The sequence below is a fragment of the Dermacentor silvarum genome, chromosome 9, assembly GCF_013339745.2.
Source record: "Dermacentor silvarum isolate Dsil-2018 chromosome 9, BIME_Dsil_1.4, whole genome shotgun sequence".
In the NCBI taxonomy this organism is placed as follows: domain Eukaryota; kingdom Metazoa; phylum Arthropoda; class Arachnida; order Ixodida; family Ixodidae; genus Dermacentor; species Dermacentor silvarum.
Window position 1 is genome coordinate 113,418,949 of NC_051162.1, and position 19,051 is coordinate 113,437,999.

A 19,051-nucleotide genomic window follows, 5' to 3' on the forward strand; every position below is an offset into this window, starting at 1 on the left:
TTCAAGATTGATTTTGGGGGGACTTATGTGAGGGCTTTGGGAGTAACTGTGTTGGACTTATTTATTAGTAGAAGCTTTTGGTTTACGCGTCCATTAAGTGTTTTTCCATTGCTGTGGCTTTCTAATGGATATATATTTATGTAGGCACCACTTGTAGGCCACCAACGCATCACACATGTCATATTTTATTAAAACGTTCAGGCAAACCCGCTCCATATGTACTAAAGTTTATTTAAAGCGAGAGAAAAAACTACCAAGTATCTAAGGAACACCCGGTGCATTTATTGAACGGTATACAGATAAAGTTTAAGCGTCAATCTCGCTTGACCTTGATCTTGATCAGGTAGCACGCCAGGCATTCATAACCTTCGTGAAGCTGCGCTTGAATGGCAAGAATGCTTGTCCTCTGTAATTAACGACGCGGGTGACAAAACGATAATGTCCCTTCACACCAAATTCGTTCTAAAACTTAGAATACATAGCTGTGCATCAGTGTGTGGTGAGCTCCACTGCACCATAGTCATGATGGCGGATGCAGAGATTAAAAATAGTTCTTACGTTTCTTTGTAAGATATTGGTTGAGTGAAAGCGGTTGTGAGCCGTCGAGATAACCGAGGGAGAGCTATATAGCATGGTTTCAAAAAAGGGTGTCCTCCAGATAGTAAAGAGTTGAAAGACATTTTGTTGCCGTGCAATAACCAATTCTGTTTGCGAAATATGTATTCCTAAAAAATGCCGTGTCTTGCGATTCATTGGTCAAATCGAAGCTTGAATCTGTAACATCAGCTTTATTGACTTTTCAAATATTCCTTCAGAGCGAGAATTTTTGCCAGAGAACTCAAACAAATGTTTGCTGAAATGAACTTCTGGCTTTGTCATTTTGCATAATAGTTTATGCTAATTAATAGTCGCAAAACATCGGCTTTACTGACTTTCCAAGCATTCCTTTAGAGCAATATTTTTTCCAGAGAACTAAAACAAATGTTTGCTTAAAGGAACTTCTGGCTTTCTCACTTTGCAGAATAGTTTATGCAAATTACTACCGCATCTGCTAGATTAGAGTACGTATCCATTCTCCATATGTTCTGACAACGGCATCAGTGCTGCGGAAGCGACAATAAACACGTTTTTTTTTTTCCTTTTACTAAATCACTATAATTGTATTCAAAGCATTGTACTGGATAAAAGCGCTGCTTTGCACAACAACGACTTCAAAGGGGGATGGAGCGCAGCAGACAGAGCGTGCCCTACTAGTTGCAATCCCAATAATACGAGCACTTCCGCATGTCTAGCGTTCTTCACCTATGTGCATAGTCCATAGAGAAAGAAAAACCACTACGCAATTTAGTGCTTGACAGTATTAAAGTACGTACTTTCTTTTGACGTAAAATCCGGCCGCGAAGCTTGAAGACAAACTCGTATTTGTATTTACCAGGTTTTAAAGGGCACTTTCCCTGCCACTGTTTTGTCAGAGTGCGCTCCTGCGACGTCTGTGGTTTGCACAACTTGTAGGTGCTTCAAGAAAAAAAGAGAGAAGATGAAAGAAGGTGTCGGCCAAGCGTCGCCACTAAGGAAGACAAGGTTGGTGTACATGCTGGTTGAAATCACTCAGTGATTATTTATCGCTAATCTGCCTCTTTCTCTCTCTTTTTCATGTTCATTATTCACTGATTTCATATTTATTCGTATCGTACTTTGCTTGCAATTAGGTCGACCTTGTTTTCTTTAGCATCGGCACTTGGCTGATCGTTACTTATTTAGACCAATAAGCCAGATGGGCCATACCAGAGATAGTAAAGTATGAGGTCCGATATGCTTATTTTCGACTATATTGGCGCTAATTACGCCGGAACCGTTAATTATATCTACTCGGCTAGTGATTCTCGCGTCTTGTGTCGTTAAACCCTGTTTCAATACCTTTCGCGACTCTCTGTGACGTGCTGGACGCGCGAAAGGGTCGTTTTTCTCTCTAGAAGTTGATACAAGATATCTAGATCCCACATACGCCAAATCCGTGTGATCTCAGCATGTAAGACCTCATCTGCAAATATTGTTTCCCATATGTATGCCAATCATAGCAACTGATACGTCAAGGACAGCGAAGCTGTATAAGCGAATTCTCACATCCTTCAAAATAACTAGGAGTATCCCTGCTGGCTGTTCTTAGTATTAATTCATCATCCGACACCCTCGTTCCCTGGTCATGCTTCGGGGGTAGCTCAGATGGTAAAACGACCACCCTTGAAAGGCGTTCGTCCCGGGTTTGAATCCCAGACAAACAGCGAAGCTTTTGTTTTCTTCAGAGAAACCCGTACGGGTTTTCTTTCGAGCTTCGTGGTACGTTCAGATGGACGACAGTTCTTTCCTTTCATCGTCCTTCCTCCACCTCGCGGGATTACGCAGAACTTATTTGCCAATTTCAGTGACGTTGTGCTTCCAGTTGTGAATTAATTCGCCCTCGCGCTGTGATCATTGTACTTTCTGTGATGCATTCTGGTTATGTTGCTATACTCCGTACACGACTCTTTCTGTTATTCCACGTGCCGATGTCCGATCAAACATCGCACGTATAGGTAGCATGTTGCATGAAGTTTAGTTTCACACCATGCTTGCGGGCCTCCCCCCGCCCCACAATTATGTCCCTCATAAGTCTGTAATCAATTTCGTCTGCGGCGATGCCACTCAAAACATGGCGATTGCACTGTAACGGTACGGTGGCATCTATCACGAATACGGGGAACACTGTGCTTTTGTTATAGCAGTGACAGATGGCACCACCATTCAGTTGCAGGGTAATCGAAATCTTTTTAGTGACATCGCCACAGATGAAACTGAAGTCGAATCTATTGCCGATGAAACTGGTAATTCTTGCAAACGTGGGCGAAATTTGCGTTCAACATTTGAGCGGATATCAGCCAGGTGGTATAGCAGGAACAGTGATGTTCTCTTGGTGCTCCGATGTCACTCAAAACATGGATTCCACTACGACTGAAAGGTCGCTCCATCAGTCATGGTTACAGTTTATATTGTGCTCTCGCCTTAGCCGTGGCAGATGACGCCACCGTTCTGGTACAGTGGAATCAAATTTTTTAATGGCATCGAAGCAGACGGTGTTCACTTCGCATTATTTCCGGACGGAACTAATACGTCATGGCCAGCAAAGTATGTAATAAACTAAACTTAATGCAGATGGCAGCTGTATGCGAAATTTAAACGGATATCAGCCAGCGGTTCAGCAGGGAACAGCCATGCATGCCTAGCGCTCCTGTTCTATGCAACACTCAGTGTGAAAGAAAGTACAAGTACCAAATGCGTGAAATAAGTTTTGCACTTGTTGTTCGTACGTAGAACTCACCACGAGTTCTTATTTCCGCACTGGTAACTGTACATTTCTTCATCCGTTATGTAGAAATGCAGCAGCGGGTTCTTCTGCAAGACTTTCCTCAGCTCGACGCTGACGGTGACATTCCGGTAATCGTCCGTCAGGTTCTTCGAGGATATCTCCAAGCTGATTTTCGGCACGTAGAGTTTGTTATTTATGGGCGGATCCAATCCTGTGCAAGTACAAAAATACATCCGTTTGTTTTTTTTTTTTTAGTCTGCCGCTTCACCGGACAATTATCCTGCGATCAGTTTATCCCTCGTTGTAAGCCCGAGAATTCCACCACGGCTGCTTCTTGATCCGTCAGAGACGTTATACTGTCAGCTTCGACTGAACGTATAATTCCCGAAGACAGAGAGAGCGAGGAGGCGCAGGAGGGGCGTGGCGGGGGGGGGGGGGGGTAGAACGGTCATTAGCCCGGAAAGTCACATGTTGATAGTCCGACTATAGAAAGGTTCCGCATCGTACAGTGCCAGCGCACTCGCAAAAAGTTATCTGCGTCGCATAGAACGCATCCGACTGTGATTACTGCCGCTTTCTAGAGGCCGCGGAACCCGTAATACTTGAATGGCACCGCGTATCGCAACCAGAGACCTTGAGTTAAGTCACGTTTACATGAATACGGTATCAAGCGCATCGTATTAATTCATCATATCACACATACTCATTCGCCACTGTTTAGATGAATTCGTATTTTCCTGTCCAGCAAACCAACGTCAGGTAGTCTCATATTTGAAAGTTAGCACTCTCATTCATACCGGCAGGGTGTCGGCTACACTCCTCGCGTTCTCCTTCATTTGTCCACGTGGACAAATTTACGCGACATTTCTTTTGCGGTAACGTACTGTATTGTGTCACAATATTATAATATTCCACCGTGTCCGCAGCGGTTGTATGGCCCCTAACATAGCGGTTGTCATGTACAGTGGCAGCCCGGGGCGCCCTAGCTTTTTCGGCTTCAATTACCTTGGTTTTTGGAAGCTGGAAAATGCTATGCGAACGGGTCCCGATAACGCTGTCACGTTCCACTCATAAAGACGAAGCTTAAGAGGCCTCCAATTTTTTCACTCGTGAGTACATTCCTCGAGTTCAAACAGTGCCGTCTGTGTCAATAATAAATTAAATTAACATCGGTGATTTACCGTAGCCAAGTGGACTTGGCTACGGTAATGACGTGAAGCAAATAAATCACCGATGTTAATTTATTATTGACACAGACACCACTGTTTGAACTCGCGGAATGTACTCACGAGTGAAAAAATTGGAGGCCTCTTAAGCTTCGCCTTTATGAGTGGGACGTGACAGCGTTATCGGGACCCGTTCGCATAGCATTTTCCAGCTTCCAAAAACCAAGCTTACACCGATCCCCTTAAAGTCGGCTTCACTTTTAAACAAAAATGCATTGCTGGGCAGACGTTTTTCCAGGGGCAATATAAGTCGTCTTAAATTAAAATGGGAAGGCCCTAAGACCTTTTTTATTATGTTATTTGTTTGCAATTGCCCCTACAAAACGCATTGGGCAGGCCAAGTCTCAATTTGACCTGCCGAGGATGCAAGCGCCATCTGAATAAGTGCAAGCTTTGGCCTTTTTTTCTTCTGGTCGCATTGAAGTGGTTGGCTGCAAATGTGCGGCCTTAGGTCCCCTGTAGGCTGTATCTGCCTTTTGAACGTCGCTATTGGACATGGCAAATAAAACTTCCGCGTACTAGAAGTTACAGGTTGAGGGATAATGTGAAGAAACTTTAGAAAGAACTCGGTAGCAATATTTTTGTAACTTGTTTAGAGAGTAAATAGGGTATGTAATGCGGCCCTGTACAAAGGGGTGGGATATACTGATAACGCGAATGCCTTCAGTGAGTATTTTATTGGTACTTGCAATTCTCAATCACATTCCCCATTACCAACATTGCCTCGAAATCTTTATTCTTTCTACTAGAGACCTACGAGTGCAGAGGAAGTGTTTCATGTTAAATCTTCGCTTAGGTCTAGACTCTGTTCACGCATTTCGTATCAAGTTAGTTTCCAATTAACTATCTCCTATCGTAGCAGATATTGTTAACAAGATGTTTGAAGCAGGCATATTTCACAATTCGCTGAAAGGTAGTAGAATAACATCTGTTTACAAAAAAGGCTATCGTGAAGCTTCTCAATGACTACACACCTACTTGCATTTTCAATTTTTAGTAAAATAATTTAACGTCTTGTTCATACACGTTTAGCAACCTACGTAGAAAATTTCATCAACTACTATCTAAACAGTATGGCTTTCGGACCGGGTTATTCAACAGAGTTTGCGCTTCTAGCCCTCACCGATAAAATCAAGAAGGCAATCCACGAACGCTTGCTGGTTGGAAGTGTATCTATAGATTCAACAAAAGATTTTAATGTCATTAATCGCCAAATTCTATATATATATATATATATATATATATATATATATATATATATATATATATATATAACTTGAATCTTACGGCATAACAGGCCCGCCACTTCAGTTTATCTCTAGCTATCTAACCAATCCTACTCAAGTTGTTCAGATCGACAGCAAAATCTCATCTGCTAAGAACATAAATCAAGGTGTTCCTCAGGGCTCGATCCTTGGCCCGCTGCGTTCTCTACTATTTATTAACGACCTACCTAATGCTTTCACCACTGCAGACTGCATCAAATATGTAGATGACACGACTATTTTTACTTACGCTAATAATGTGGACGAGCTACAGCGAAAAGTTAATGCTGATCTACATAACCTAAATTCCTTGTGTCGAAAGAACATGTTAAGCATCAATCCACTAAAAACAGTTGTTATGGTTTTTTATTCCTTCGCTACACTAATTTCTAAATGTATATCTGTGTGTCTTGACAACAGCTTAATACCAATATCTAATAGCACAAATTTCTTGACGTAGTTTTAGACAGGCACCTGAAATTCAATATTCATGCGAAATCACTTCTCCGTAAGATTTCTTTTGGAATACGTGCTATAATCCAAACCCGCTCATATTTTCAGCCGCACATTATCCATTCCCTTTATCACGCACACATTCACAGCCATTTATCTTAATGCGTATCAGTCTGGGGCCATACATACTTCACACACCTCAGCCAACTTCAACGCCTGCAAAATGGCTTTGTTTCATGACTTTCAGCCATTTCTTATCCAGTGCAACGCCACTTTATTGCAATTTAAGCATACCACATACCACTAAATCATCACCCACAGAGCACGTGTTCAAGAACCAAGTTAATAAATATTTCATGCAACAGCTCTCTTCGTCCTAACTGACTTTTGTGATTGTAATAATAAATGACGTAGCAATAATACTACATGTTATATTGCTCCCATTTTTTTTAAATTGTTAACTGACATTGCTTGTTTATCACAGTTTTCTAAGCCATTTTTTGTATTACTAGACAGCTTTATATTTTCTTCTTTTTCGCACTGTCCCTTACTATTTTCAATTTGTCTGTAAAGCTTCTTTGATAGAGAGATTCCTACATTAACAGCGACCCATGCACAACGTACAATAATTTCATGTGACTGTATGCGTTTATAAAGGCACATGCAAGACTTGACACCGGATCCCATATGATCATGTATAATCACAAATATGGGTCATACTAAGCGAGGAATATGAGCTTTTCGGATAGTCTGACCCTTTTCTCATGCCATCATGGTTAAATCCGGTTTTGTACCCTTGCACTGCTCCATTGTTGCGTTGAAAGTGCGGGCCTCCTCTTCTGCGTCGATTTCGGTCGTTCCTTCCGTGTCACTCGTCGCGTTCGTTGCCGTGGCGGGGACAAGCACGAGCAAGCTGAACAACATTCCGATATGAAACCACATTTGGAGCACACGGCTCTGAGTACTTCGTAAACAGCTTTATTTACGGGCCTTCGCAAAACGTGTTTCTCGTTTTAATTACCTGCAATAGTTATAGCGTGTCTACAATAGCAGACCCGCGATTTAACAAGATAGCCACAAACTATCTTCTTTTCTTTTCTTTTTTCAGGCGCTCCTTTGTGGCAGACATAGCGGGAGAGATATTACAATCCAACTCACATTTTAGTCTATCTTACAGCTCAAAATAAAACGAACCAACTATTGCTCACTCAACATAATATGAGGCGTAAAAAGAAATGCAGATATGAAGGCAGTAACAATACTTGAGAACTGACATAGTTTAGAATCGCGTCGCGGGCTCATATTTTTTATTAAACGGGACTATCATTGTGCTTGTTCTGAAAACATTTAATCACATATGGTATACAGTAGGAACCAGTCGCGCAATGATGACGAAAACCATTCAAACCACTCTGGATGTGAGAAAATTGTGCCGATCCAATGCACATCGTGTAATCTGTATGAAGCTAACCTTTCGTGAAGCGGTTGATGAAACGCTGTAATTTCGTCCATTTCGTTCCTGCGTCTAGGAAACTAACGTAAAGGAAACTAACGCGCGCATGCGCTTTCATGCACCCTTGCTACGCAGTGTGACAAACGCGGCAATCATCTCGAAGAGCTAGTTGGCCGTGGTCCGATAGAAGTATACGGCCGGTCTGGGCCTACTGGTTAGAGCATCCGGCTGCTGTGCTGGGGGACCATCTAGCACGTAGTTCAACTTTTTTTTAAGTATGAGCTATTCGGAAAGCTACAGTATAGCAGCTAGCTACAGACGGACAAAGTGACAGCTACAGTCAAAGCTACAGTAAGACAGCCAGCAGCAGCGCCCAGCAGCCACAGTCAGGAAATTTCGGGAAGGTTCCCGAAGACAGCTTTACTTTAAATGTCCCAGGAGCGTGGTAAGCTCTTACGTTTGACTTCTTCTGCACAGGAACATTCGGAACTGAGCTGTAGATGCAAGGAATGCGGGACAGTGACTAAGTGGAGTGGCAGGTAGGGAGGCTTGCAGCGGGACCTTTCAGGAAAGTTGGCTGCCGCTGATCGGCTTTATTATTGCGTCCGGCGCCAAGTATCAACAGACACGTGTCTTGCGACGCATGTCCTTTATTTCGTCATCCAATGCTGTGTTCGGTGACGTGCAAAGCCGGATACCGAGACTTGGTGCTCCACAAGTAAGGTTGGTTCCAGGGTATAACGAGCGATGAAGTAATTGTGCCGTGAGTCTAGTAGTCGCTTGTGGGCCTCACCGTCGCAGACAGGCGAAAACAACCCAGAAGCTCACCACCGTCGATCAAGTTTGCTCTGATGAGAACCGCGCGGCCCTGAAAGCAAATATTAAATAAACAGTTACTGAACTAGTAAAGCTCAAGTTACCACCGAATTAGCGGTTGGTTCAGTTGTGGAGTGCGGAGCCTTTTTATCAACATCGCTCTCGTTCAGGGACCCTTGTTCAGCCATCTTCGTAACATCCTGTCTGAAATCCATTTACGTGTACTGCCCTTATTGCGCTTTAAAACTAGTCAGTCCCACCCAACCACTTGAAACGTTTCGAAGTTGCTACATTGCCGGTGTTTTTAATAATGTTTCATAACATGTCCTCGGACATTAGGCGGAGCGCGCATTACGCACGTTGATATTATCATACTGGAGGCCCCGATCAGGGCTGCGGACGCCCGATTTTATTCACTGTATCCTCGCGTTATCGTAATGACGACTCTGCCCAACTAACATTTGAATGCAACTAGCATGCTTTGGGAACTTCACCCACTGTGCGGTATGCTCGCTTGTCCTCGGCTAACCTCTTTCATGCCAACTTGAGTCGCTGGGTAGTCCATGGTCTAAGGGGCAGAGTATCGAGCTGATGTGTTAAGGATACCGGGTTAGAAACCAACCACCGGATCCACTTGGGTCACTGCGTATATGCACTGCTTATGTGCCGCTCATCAATGAACCACATTAAAGTCACCTTGGACCACTGGGCATGTGCCACTCTTGAATGATAATAAAAGTTCTTGAAGATTTCCTCGGTGCTGAAGGAAATACAACCCGCGTCATATTCATTCAGACACGCACCACGCACGGATTTTTCTAGGGCATCCTAGATGACGGAACTTGTCCGGAGGGAAGGGCAAGAGGAGAACCCAGCGCAACACGCCTTATATTACATGACGTGGTGTCTCAGATTGCATTGGCGATGCCAGTACCGATGGGTCGCTACATTGCATCAATGCTAATTGCATTAACGTCGACATTAATCAAGCGATGGGTCCTGCGAAGTTTTTAAACTTTGAGAAGGGCTAATAGAGCATCGCAAGGTGACACATGATGAAATCATGTCTGGCAGCGTCACGTAAAGACAATTAGTCCTATGGCAAATACTTAATAGCATATTCTGAAATTATGCGCGCAGTTCTACGCAGACACGCAAATGTTTTTTATATAATATGCAAGTGTGATGTCGTGAGCTAGAGAACGCAATTGTATTTAAGAACCTATAAAGTTGAAGATATTACAGCTGAAATATCAGATTTAAAGACGGACGCCTGCACGACATGTAACACGACGTTAAATATGGCGCATGAATAGCTGAAAAAGAGTATTGAATGTCGTCTGAGTCCAAACCAGCTACGAAGAATCGCTAAAGTTGCATGCATCCGCACTTTCCAATTTACTACATATGCAGTTTATAGAGACTTGTGGTACTGAGTATATTGTGGTGCTTTATACAGACAGGTTCTTTATATAAATTACAGAGGTTGTCTTTATAGAGACCCTCTACAAATTACACAGACAGAAGTCATTAGCAAGTCTATTTGCTTTTTGTCTATTTCCTCTTCCCTCTGAGCAGAGTTTAACGTCAAAGGTCTATTACACCGCGACGACATCTCAGCGTTTTCTCGGAGAGCTCGGAATGAATTTAAGGACATTAAAATGCAGAGTGTGTGAAGATTGATGATTTTAATGATATACAGTTTTCATGCGCAGTCTATACATATTTTAAAGCACAGGTGTATTTACGTATGAAATCTGTAGTAACACATTTCGACTCCCTAGAAACTTTCTGTGCAAATTTTTGGGACAACAGTCCTGACCTGGTTCTTCCTCGTTCGAGTTTACCTTGAGGGTAGTCCAGGCAGTTGGAGTCAGCTGATAATGAAAGTAGCCCCGGAACAGACCCTTGCGGTACAGGGCAGTCGTTTCCCCAAGCACTGGCAACCTGCACCTCTATTTCGTTTCGGGCGTAGCACAGATTATACGAGCTGAAGTAGACAGAACAATTAAAAATTAGTCACGATCGTTAAAGTCGCTCTCAGCACCTTCTATAAACAAGTGTGCGCAGTGTATACTGTAGTAGCCCTGTGTCAGCAACCGACCGACCAACCGACTGACTGACTGAAGCACACACTCACTCACTCCCTCACTGACTCAAAAACCAACAGAATGGAAGAGGGGGGGGGGGAGTCCTGCCTCCTCCCTTCCCGGTATGGACGGGGAAAAATTATGTACCAAGCCAACCAGCTAAAGCTGGCACAAGCGCTAGTGAATTAGTAGGCCTTCGGCTGTTATAACAAGTAGGCAGAAGGAGATCGAGAAGAGAGTAGGGAATCTATTTGCTGCACCTTCCTAGTTTGAGACGCTTGGCAGAAGCTGCTGCTGGAAGGGGGTATAGACATAACCGGAATAGAGCACTGCACGGGACGATTTTTTCAGCCTGGGCCCGGCCCGGGCCCGTTTTTACGTTGGGCTGCCCGCCCGTGCCTTACCAAAAGTTTTATGGCGAGACCCGGGCCCGGCCTGGGACTGAAAATAATCTACATTAGCCGCCCGGCCCGGCCCGCCACCCCTTTGCCTTAGGCCCCAGCCCGGCCTGAGCCCGGCTCGAAACTGGCCCGAACCCGGCCCGAGACCGAAAAAGATCACCGATCGGCATGAAAAAAAAAATAAAGAATAGAATGAAAGGAATTTATTCTTAAGGCATGAATGCATGTCATATGCAATTATGAACATCATTTGAGCTGTCTGAACGCAAGTATACCAGCGCGCGAAGTAGTACGGAATGACCCTGCCGAGCAGTATCGCCAGCAATTTCCAACGGCGCGACCTTGATGCGGCCCAATCCACTTCTATCGCAGCGCCGCCATAGTAGTCTTCCACGTCGGGCGCCTCACTGCAAAGCATGCGCTACCCCAGCCGCTCGTCCCACTCAACCGTATTCTAGTACACTATAGCCGAAGCGCAGCCACGACCGGTCGTGAGCGCAGCGCATGGATGGAGTAAATGGAGAAAGGAAGCTTCTCGTTCATCCATGGTGAAGTGTAATGCACTGCTTCTAGGTGGCTGGTTGAGAACATGCGTGCAATAATGATTGGACGCAGTGCCATATTTCAGCCGCGTGAAGAATGATCTTATCTTACCAGTCATCGTTTTACCAATTCACCTTTGAAGAATCAGCAAGTCGCGAACGCTCTTGCACCGCGCTGAAAGCAATAATTACATTGATTTAGGTAAGGAATACAATGGCATCCTTTGGTTTGAGGCGACTTCGGTCTTTCTGGACTTTTACATTCTGTTCAAATAGCGCAAAATACGACGGAAGAAGAAAGGGAAGTACGCAGGAGTAGCGCTGCTAGCTTCCAGCTGCGCCGGGGCAACAGGTTTTTCAGAGTCGAGACGCGCGAGGATAACTCGCTGCACGTTGCATGCACACCGGCAGAAAGTCCGAGCCCGACCCGGGCCCGGGTCAAAAAGCACATGCCGTGCGCGAGCCCGGCCCAAGCCCGGCCCGAGCCCGTGAAATAAAACTGCTCTACCCCGCCCGGCCCGGCACACGGGCCGGGCCGGGCCCGGGCTTTCGGGTAAGCCCGAGCCCGTGCAGTGCTCTAAACCGGAATGAACTGAACGAGAAGGAGAGGGAAGGACCAAGGAACTGCGCCGAGGGGCAAGTGTGAGGTTTCATAGCTGCAGATAAAGTGGGAGGAGGGTAAGGGCACTCCCAATGCGGCCATTTTTCATGTGGCGTCCAAATGCACCCAATAACCGAGCACCTGGCCGGAAGTGAGCTTGTACCTATTTTACCTGTGCCGCTTTACTTGTGAGGTCATGCATATTTGATTTATGTATACGCTGTCTATATATAGATAGTGTCTGTTTGGTACTTATGCATATTTTGTCTAGAAAACAAAGCAACATTCTAAGAAAAGCAACCAGTCAAGCTAACTCATTTTCAGAACTTTCTTCGCACAGAGACGGCCCAGGCATGCGAAGTACTATAAAATCCGCGAAGTAAAATGATGTACAGGACGCGGTTTGCGCACGAACTTCAAGAAAGAAAACCTTTCTTCACGTTGTTTTTTTTTTCAAAGAGCAACCTGTTCTCGCCGAATAAACAAAAGCAGAGTATAAAAATACTAAAGTTGCTGTTTAATGTTCCTTCAAGCTAGCCCTAAGCACATATTGTCGCCTTACCATGATCCGACGTTGTCGATGCAGGGAATGTGGGGACCGCCAGCCATGGACATGATTATGTCAAGGCGCGGATTTACCTTCAGCCTCTTCGCAAACTCGACGGTGTAGTTAATAGACATGACTTTGTTCACCGTGGCGTTCGTGATCACAACGTCGGCCAGGTATATCACCCCGTTGTCTGGAAGAGTGCGACTATAAGACGCGTCAGAATCACCGGCAAAAACACCATTCTTCACTCTTGATAGCCCTCTCTTTGCACCTCTCATGGTCAAGCAAAGCGCCCAATACTAAGTCGCCCTTGGCCCTACCACAGATCTTGTAGCTACCTCCCTTACACTGAGTGTCACATAAATCGGAGCGCCAGGTACATGAATCTTCTACGGGAACTGCTGACTGATTTCGGCTCACATTTCACACTAAGTTTCTGTTACCATGCTTGAGAGCGTTGCGTGGTTGTTTCCTTTACGATAGAGAACATGTGCTCTTCGTTAGCGCCAATGCCATTTTAAAAATGTTGGTTTTGGTGCAGAGGAACCATGCCGCAATTTCTGACCCCTATAGTAAAAAGGCGCTTTCCACCATAGAGGCGGCAGATGGAACCACCGTTTCGTTGCAGTGAAATAGGCATCTTTTGTGTAGCGTCGCCGCAGACAACGACGCGCACCTCGGCTTTATTCCGAACAAAACAGGCACTCAATGCTCTCAAACCTGGCTTGAAATTGAACCCACTGCAATATGCGTGAAATTCGTACAAAATTTTCACAAATTCGCACATTATGTGCGAAATTTAAATGGAAATTAACAAGCACAAGTTCTGTACCCTTGGTGTTCCTATTAAGGCAACGCCGAATAGATACCTCCTATTGGTCACGATATATTACTGCGACAGCTATTAAAGACTCGAAAGTGAGTTTTTTATGTCTGTCCGTCCTTTCAGTTCATAATTATCGTTAAGCTGCCGCCTTGAGACCAACGTCATTGTTATTTCATGTTGGGGCGTATAACTTTAGCTCTCTTGAATTGCGCATTGATATCCAGGGTTGCCAGATTTGACCCCCTATGCGTCAGCCTCGCTACTCTCAGGGCCTTTTAGATTGAGAAGTTGAGCGTATTGATGATTTCCAGCTTTTCAGTCACAAAATCCTCAGATTTGCTACAGGCCGTTAAAAGCTGAAAACGAGGTTCACTGCCTACATCGTCGGTCACTGCCTGCAGTTATGCTGCTGTCGCTAAAAGGAAGCTTTAAGTCGGCAGTTCCTGTCTAAATACACGGAAACTGACAAATCATTTTTCTTGGCCACCACGCCACAGTTTTGATGAAGTTGTTGCATTTAAATGAAGCTGAACTCTCGTAACTACATGAAATGTATTTTCAATTTATGCCGGCATCTTCATAGAAGATTTTTGAAATTACCATATTTACAGAAAACTGAAATATCAAGGTTACAACTATGTAACTAAGCAATAAATATGAATCACACTTCTGTAAACAGCAACTAAAAATACGTCTAAATGGGGCAGCATTGATGTATTATGTTTTGATTCGAAATATACCCATAATTTATTCTTGATACACCTAAATAGAATAGCATTGACCTATTATGTTTTAGTCAGAAATATACTCATAATTTATTTTTCTTACATATGAATGGGACAGCATTGGTGTACTTTGTTTTGGTCAGAAATATACCCATGATTTATTTTGTTTGCTTGCTGCAATTCTCAAAATTCTAAAGAATAATTCAGTGAAAAACATAAAACATGGCTTGAGCAACTTTGGCGGTTAAATCTTATAGCATCTACTTTGCATGTGCGGCAGCGATGAACATATAGCTGCAGGTGACCAGGAAAACGTTGTGTGCATCTCAAAGAAGTTGTTGTTGAGAAGGTTTGAAGACGTAATTGAAAGTTTATGATTTGCTTGTGTCTGCGCTCGTATGTTAATGTATTTACTATTGACACTTTTATAGGCGATCGTAGCAATGTTCATCCTCACAAACCGAGTCCATTTCAAGCTCTTCTCCTATTTTGAAGCTTCGACAATCTCTTCAAACGGTCTTTATCCTGAGTTTACCGCGACCATCATGACCAACCTGCATACCAAGTGTCTTCTTTTATTGTTTTGCAAAATACAGATTTAAAAATGCGTGTGGCAGATGGCACAATTCTAATCCTTGAACTGGATTGGAAGAAGTGGCGCAGATTGCTTTCAGGATACATTTAACTGTATAGTTGACTAATTACCATTATTGAACTAACTATTCTCTAAATAATCACATTACGCCACGTATTGCAATTGGCGAATTGTGGCCGGTAAACTTGCAAGGCACAGTAACTGAAAATTAATTCCGGGGATGGCAACGGCTTCGAAATACGTACCGCCAACATGACACAAAATAGAAAGAAACTGCAAAACCAGTTTATTTCGTTCTACACTTTCAGAATCAATATCGCAAAACTTGAGTAATCCTAAAATGTCGTTGCAAGTGGACTTTCCATTGCAACCTCACCGGCCACAATTCACAAATTGCAATGCGTGCCGTAAAGTAATTAGTTGGAAACTTAGTAAAAAGTTCTTATTCAGTCGATTATCAGTTTTGATTTCTCGTGCAAGTAATGTAAAACCTCTTCAAGCCATCCAGTTCAACGACTACAACTGTGCTATCTGCGACGGGCAATTTTTGTAACTTCTGTATAGACTAAAAAAACGATATATCATTGCATATTTACACCAGGACAAATGCCTCTGCTAATGACCTCAATTACACCTGTATTCCGACAGCTGACGTAATTCTGTGCCTGCATATTTCCAAATTGTATCACTTCACTTAATCCTCGATAGTAATTTACTCATCTAATGTTCTGCCTTTATTACTATCTTGGTATCCCTTTTCCTCAAAGAAAAAAGCAGTCGTTATTCATCTTAGCACCATAAAAACCAGCAGTACGCACTCCGATCTAGGATGCCATGAGAGTGGAATCCTAACGCGTCGCCTGACTTCTTCAGGAGCTCGCATTTTTCGTTCATCACTTCTTGCTTAAACAGTCGTTACAGGCTTTTAAATATATATATATATATATATATATATATATATTACAAGAAGCGCCTGAGACAGTTCCCCTTCATACGTATAATACATTGTCATAAATTGGCAGTAACTGCGGCTTACCAAAACAGTAATTAATGGTTGGCGATTGGGCCCACCCATGACACAACATTAGGAGAGCCAAAAGGCAGAGCCCTTCCACGCACATTTGCTCCACGGATAATATAAGACCACAATTTCTGCTTTTCTGTTGCCTTCGCAATAGAAAGCTTTGGCGCATGTGGAAAAGTCATAAAAAGGATGAATGCACTCTCTTCGTCTTTATAGAGCAATGGTGCCAACCACGCGGTTCGGCGTGCATGCGGCAACGTATTCGTTTCAGCACTCATCTGCTGCCAACTGGCCCCATCTGACGACAGAATTTGTAAATGGCTCACGTAGTATCACTTGAGCTCACAAAAGGCGCACGTGCGATCAATGAAGAGGTCAAGAAAGTTGGCAACGAAGTACACGTTAATTCAAACTGTAAACAGGCAACCAGGAGTCATAAAAAACAAGGTGAGAGAAAGACGGTAAATTGGATGCAAAGGATGGGAAAAAAATCTACCGATGAGGTTTACAAAAACAGCAAGAAAAATTTCGGCGTGAAATCTGTAAGGAAACGCAAAGGACAGTGTACATCTATTTGCAGTCCGAGCTTGCTGCCTGAGAAGAAAAGCATACCGGTGCAACTATGTGCTAGCGGATGAGGCATGGGCGTGCTGCGAAAAGTCCGTAAACGACTAGGCACATCGTAATAGAATGCCAAAATATTTAACCAGTGAGACTCGTAGGGAACGTTCTTCCAGAAGCTTTCGAATTCAAAAAAGATGGAAGAATTAAATGGTCAGCAGTCGATATAAGCAGCAGAAGTTTAGAGTATTGGTAGAAATAAGGCAGGCAAGAGAATGATAGAAACGGAGTCATTGCACGCGTAAGTAGGTGTGCAATATAGTGATAAATGTTTTAAGTACGAAAGATAAGACGGAGATCAAATAGGCAGAAGGCTGGGTGACGATAGATGCAGGAAAACCTTATTAAGTCAAGCAGGTGAGGTGACTATTTGTCACCGCCTCGTCTCAAAGAAGATGCCAGTAAACACTATCATCGTCCCTAGGCAAGAAATCGCTCATGTACAACACGCGTTTGGTGATGCTTGCGGTCCAGGTGCCGGTGGTGGTGAGGATTATGATGATGCTCTTATGGGCAGTGGTACCTACCCACACTGATGAATTCGCCAAGAGTCGGTATCCTTTCAAAAGTGTATTGAAGAAATAATTTTGAAGTGATAGCAATATTATTATGCAAAGCATTCTGCCCAGGTCACGCTCCGCTCCTCGGCACACATACAGCTAGCTTGCGGGTCGCACTGTTACCTCTACACCACGTTCTCAGCAGAGTTTTGTTCTAGCCTCGAAAAAAAAATTGAAAAATAGTCGCTCATGAAGGCCCTCTTTTCTATAACCACATATCTGCTGTGCGACATGGCCCACGGCGGGTCAATCATCTCAATGTTGTAGCTGCCTCTAGGAATGAAAAATTGTAATATTGACAATTATTCATTCGCTCTGCGTTTGTGGTCCCGATATGCAGAGCACCCGAATAGTTCGCTGGGAAACTCTTGTTGAAATACCACCACAAAACGTAGTATTTCATTTTTTTACTGGAAACGTCCTAAACGAGGTGAAAGACCAATCTAGCTACTGACCTACCGCAAAGTGCTTGATAAGAGGCAATAAATACTGCAACACTGCAGTGCAGTATATGCCCAATGCTAGACAATCATTGCATTTTCAGAACCACATGGTGTGGCACGCTTTTAAAATGTGTTCTTTTTGGTGCAGCCCACCTCAATTTGCCACTGGTGTCACCCCTGTTGCAGACGCCAACTCTTCGGTAGTCTTATCAAGGTAAGTCCACTTTGTAATTTTCCGGCGCCTTGATAATCCTTCTGCTGTCGTTTGCTCATCGATCGCGATTTGCTGAACCTCCGTGGCCTTGCCTCCACAATTGTTATCATAACCAGTGCCGGATTAAGAATTTCGGGGCCCGGAGATAACTGCATCATTGTGGCCCTAATGACGACGATTATGATGATGACAGTTGGTTAAGACGCTGAATTTCTTGAAGCCCACATGTTACGTTCGCTGATTAGTGATAAACTATACATCATCGTTATGGGTTCGGGAAACTAATTTCTTGGCATGATTTGTAGTAATATTTAACGGTTATTATCAGGCGTACGATCCTCTGGCGATTCAGTCACGTCTGCAAGTGATTATTCTCCTTGTTGCTACTGTTAGACATTGTAATCTGAAGCTTTATTTGTTGCTTACACAATTTTGATTGTTTTTATGGTAACGGCATACCTTACGGAGTTTCGGTGCCACGCTCAGAGTTATGTTTCGCCGAAACTAACGTGACGGCTGCCAAGAAGTAGGCCCGGCCGTCGGTGTTCGATGACAACGTGGGCAGCAAGCACGCTCAGCAACTTTTTTTCTGTCACATGCTCGAGCGGGGCCCCTGAAAGTTGGGAGCCTGGGGCTCCAGCCCCCTCCAACCCCCCCACCTTAATCCGGCCCTTATCATAACATCCACTTTTTTTCCTTGTACAATCGTATACTCGCTGCCTGAATCTAGTGTACATTTCGTTGAGTTTCTATTCGAAGAATACTTACTGATTAAAGAAGCTCATGAAGCATTTTTGAGCGGGAGATGAATTCTTAAGCACCGATCTTTAGGCTGTCCTACCTCAACGGTCACAAAATTTTGCCTAGCGCTAATTTTCTGATTGTAGATCTCCAGTCATGTGCCCTATCAACATTTACCTGTTATATTCCAATCCTTTCAAAACACTTACCTTGACTTTACTTGCCTCCAACATGCATGTTTTATTTCTTTTCAAAACTTGATAATCCTTCGCGCGAGGCACTCTTCGCTGCTTTGCCAACCAACCACTTCGCTGAGTTTTATTGCTTTCATTATGCCTAGATGAAACTTTTATTTCCGTGATCCTTTAAGTAGCTTTCCGTTCGGCAAGCTACTTCCGTTCTCATCCCTTCAAGAACCACTAAGGCCTATGCACAGTATAGTGTTTAGCCAGGTTGCAAATATCCTAAACAACTTGCGCATAAAAAATTGCATAGCTTGGCTAAAGCCATAAATATGTTTTTAAATGTCAATAGCGTACAAAAAATTATAAAGCAACTGGGC

General features: G+C 43.7%; 2 protein-coding genes across 3 annotated transcripts; both read right to left on the bottom strand.

Moving 5' to 3' along the window:
- Window positions 1-313: 313 nt before the first annotated feature.
- Window positions 314-7,212, bottom strand: LOC125939890 (uncharacterized). Its single transcript, XM_049655403.1, has 4 exons — window positions 7,082-7,212; window positions 3,356-3,554; window positions 1,374-1,515; window positions 314-406 (listed from the first exon to the last, which is right to left on the bottom strand). The coding sequence occupies exons 1-4, from the start codon at window positions 7,209-7,211 to the stop codon at window positions 314-316; spliced, it is 564 nt and encodes a 187-aa protein (XP_049511360.1). The 5' UTR covers window position 7,212.
- A 1,168-nt stretch (window positions 7,213-8,380) lies between these two features.
- LOC119463841 (uncharacterized) lies at window positions 8,381-13,939 on the bottom strand. Of its 2 annotated transcripts, none has more exons than XM_049655687.1 (3): window positions 12,753-13,939; window positions 10,404-10,546; window positions 8,381-8,608 (listed from the first exon to the last, which is right to left on the bottom strand). In XM_049655687.1, the coding sequence occupies exons 1-3, from the start codon at window positions 13,016-13,018 to the stop codon at window positions 8,565-8,567; spliced, it is 453 nt and encodes a 150-aa protein (XP_049511644.1). In that variant the 5' UTR covers window positions 13,019-13,939; the 3' UTR covers window positions 8,381-8,564. The 2 variants fall into 2 exon arrangements, with proteins under 2 accessions (XP_049511644.1, XP_049511643.1); XM_049655686.1 differs by having other exon boundaries at window positions 10,379-10,546.
- Window positions 13,940-19,051: the final 5,112 nt, after the last annotated feature.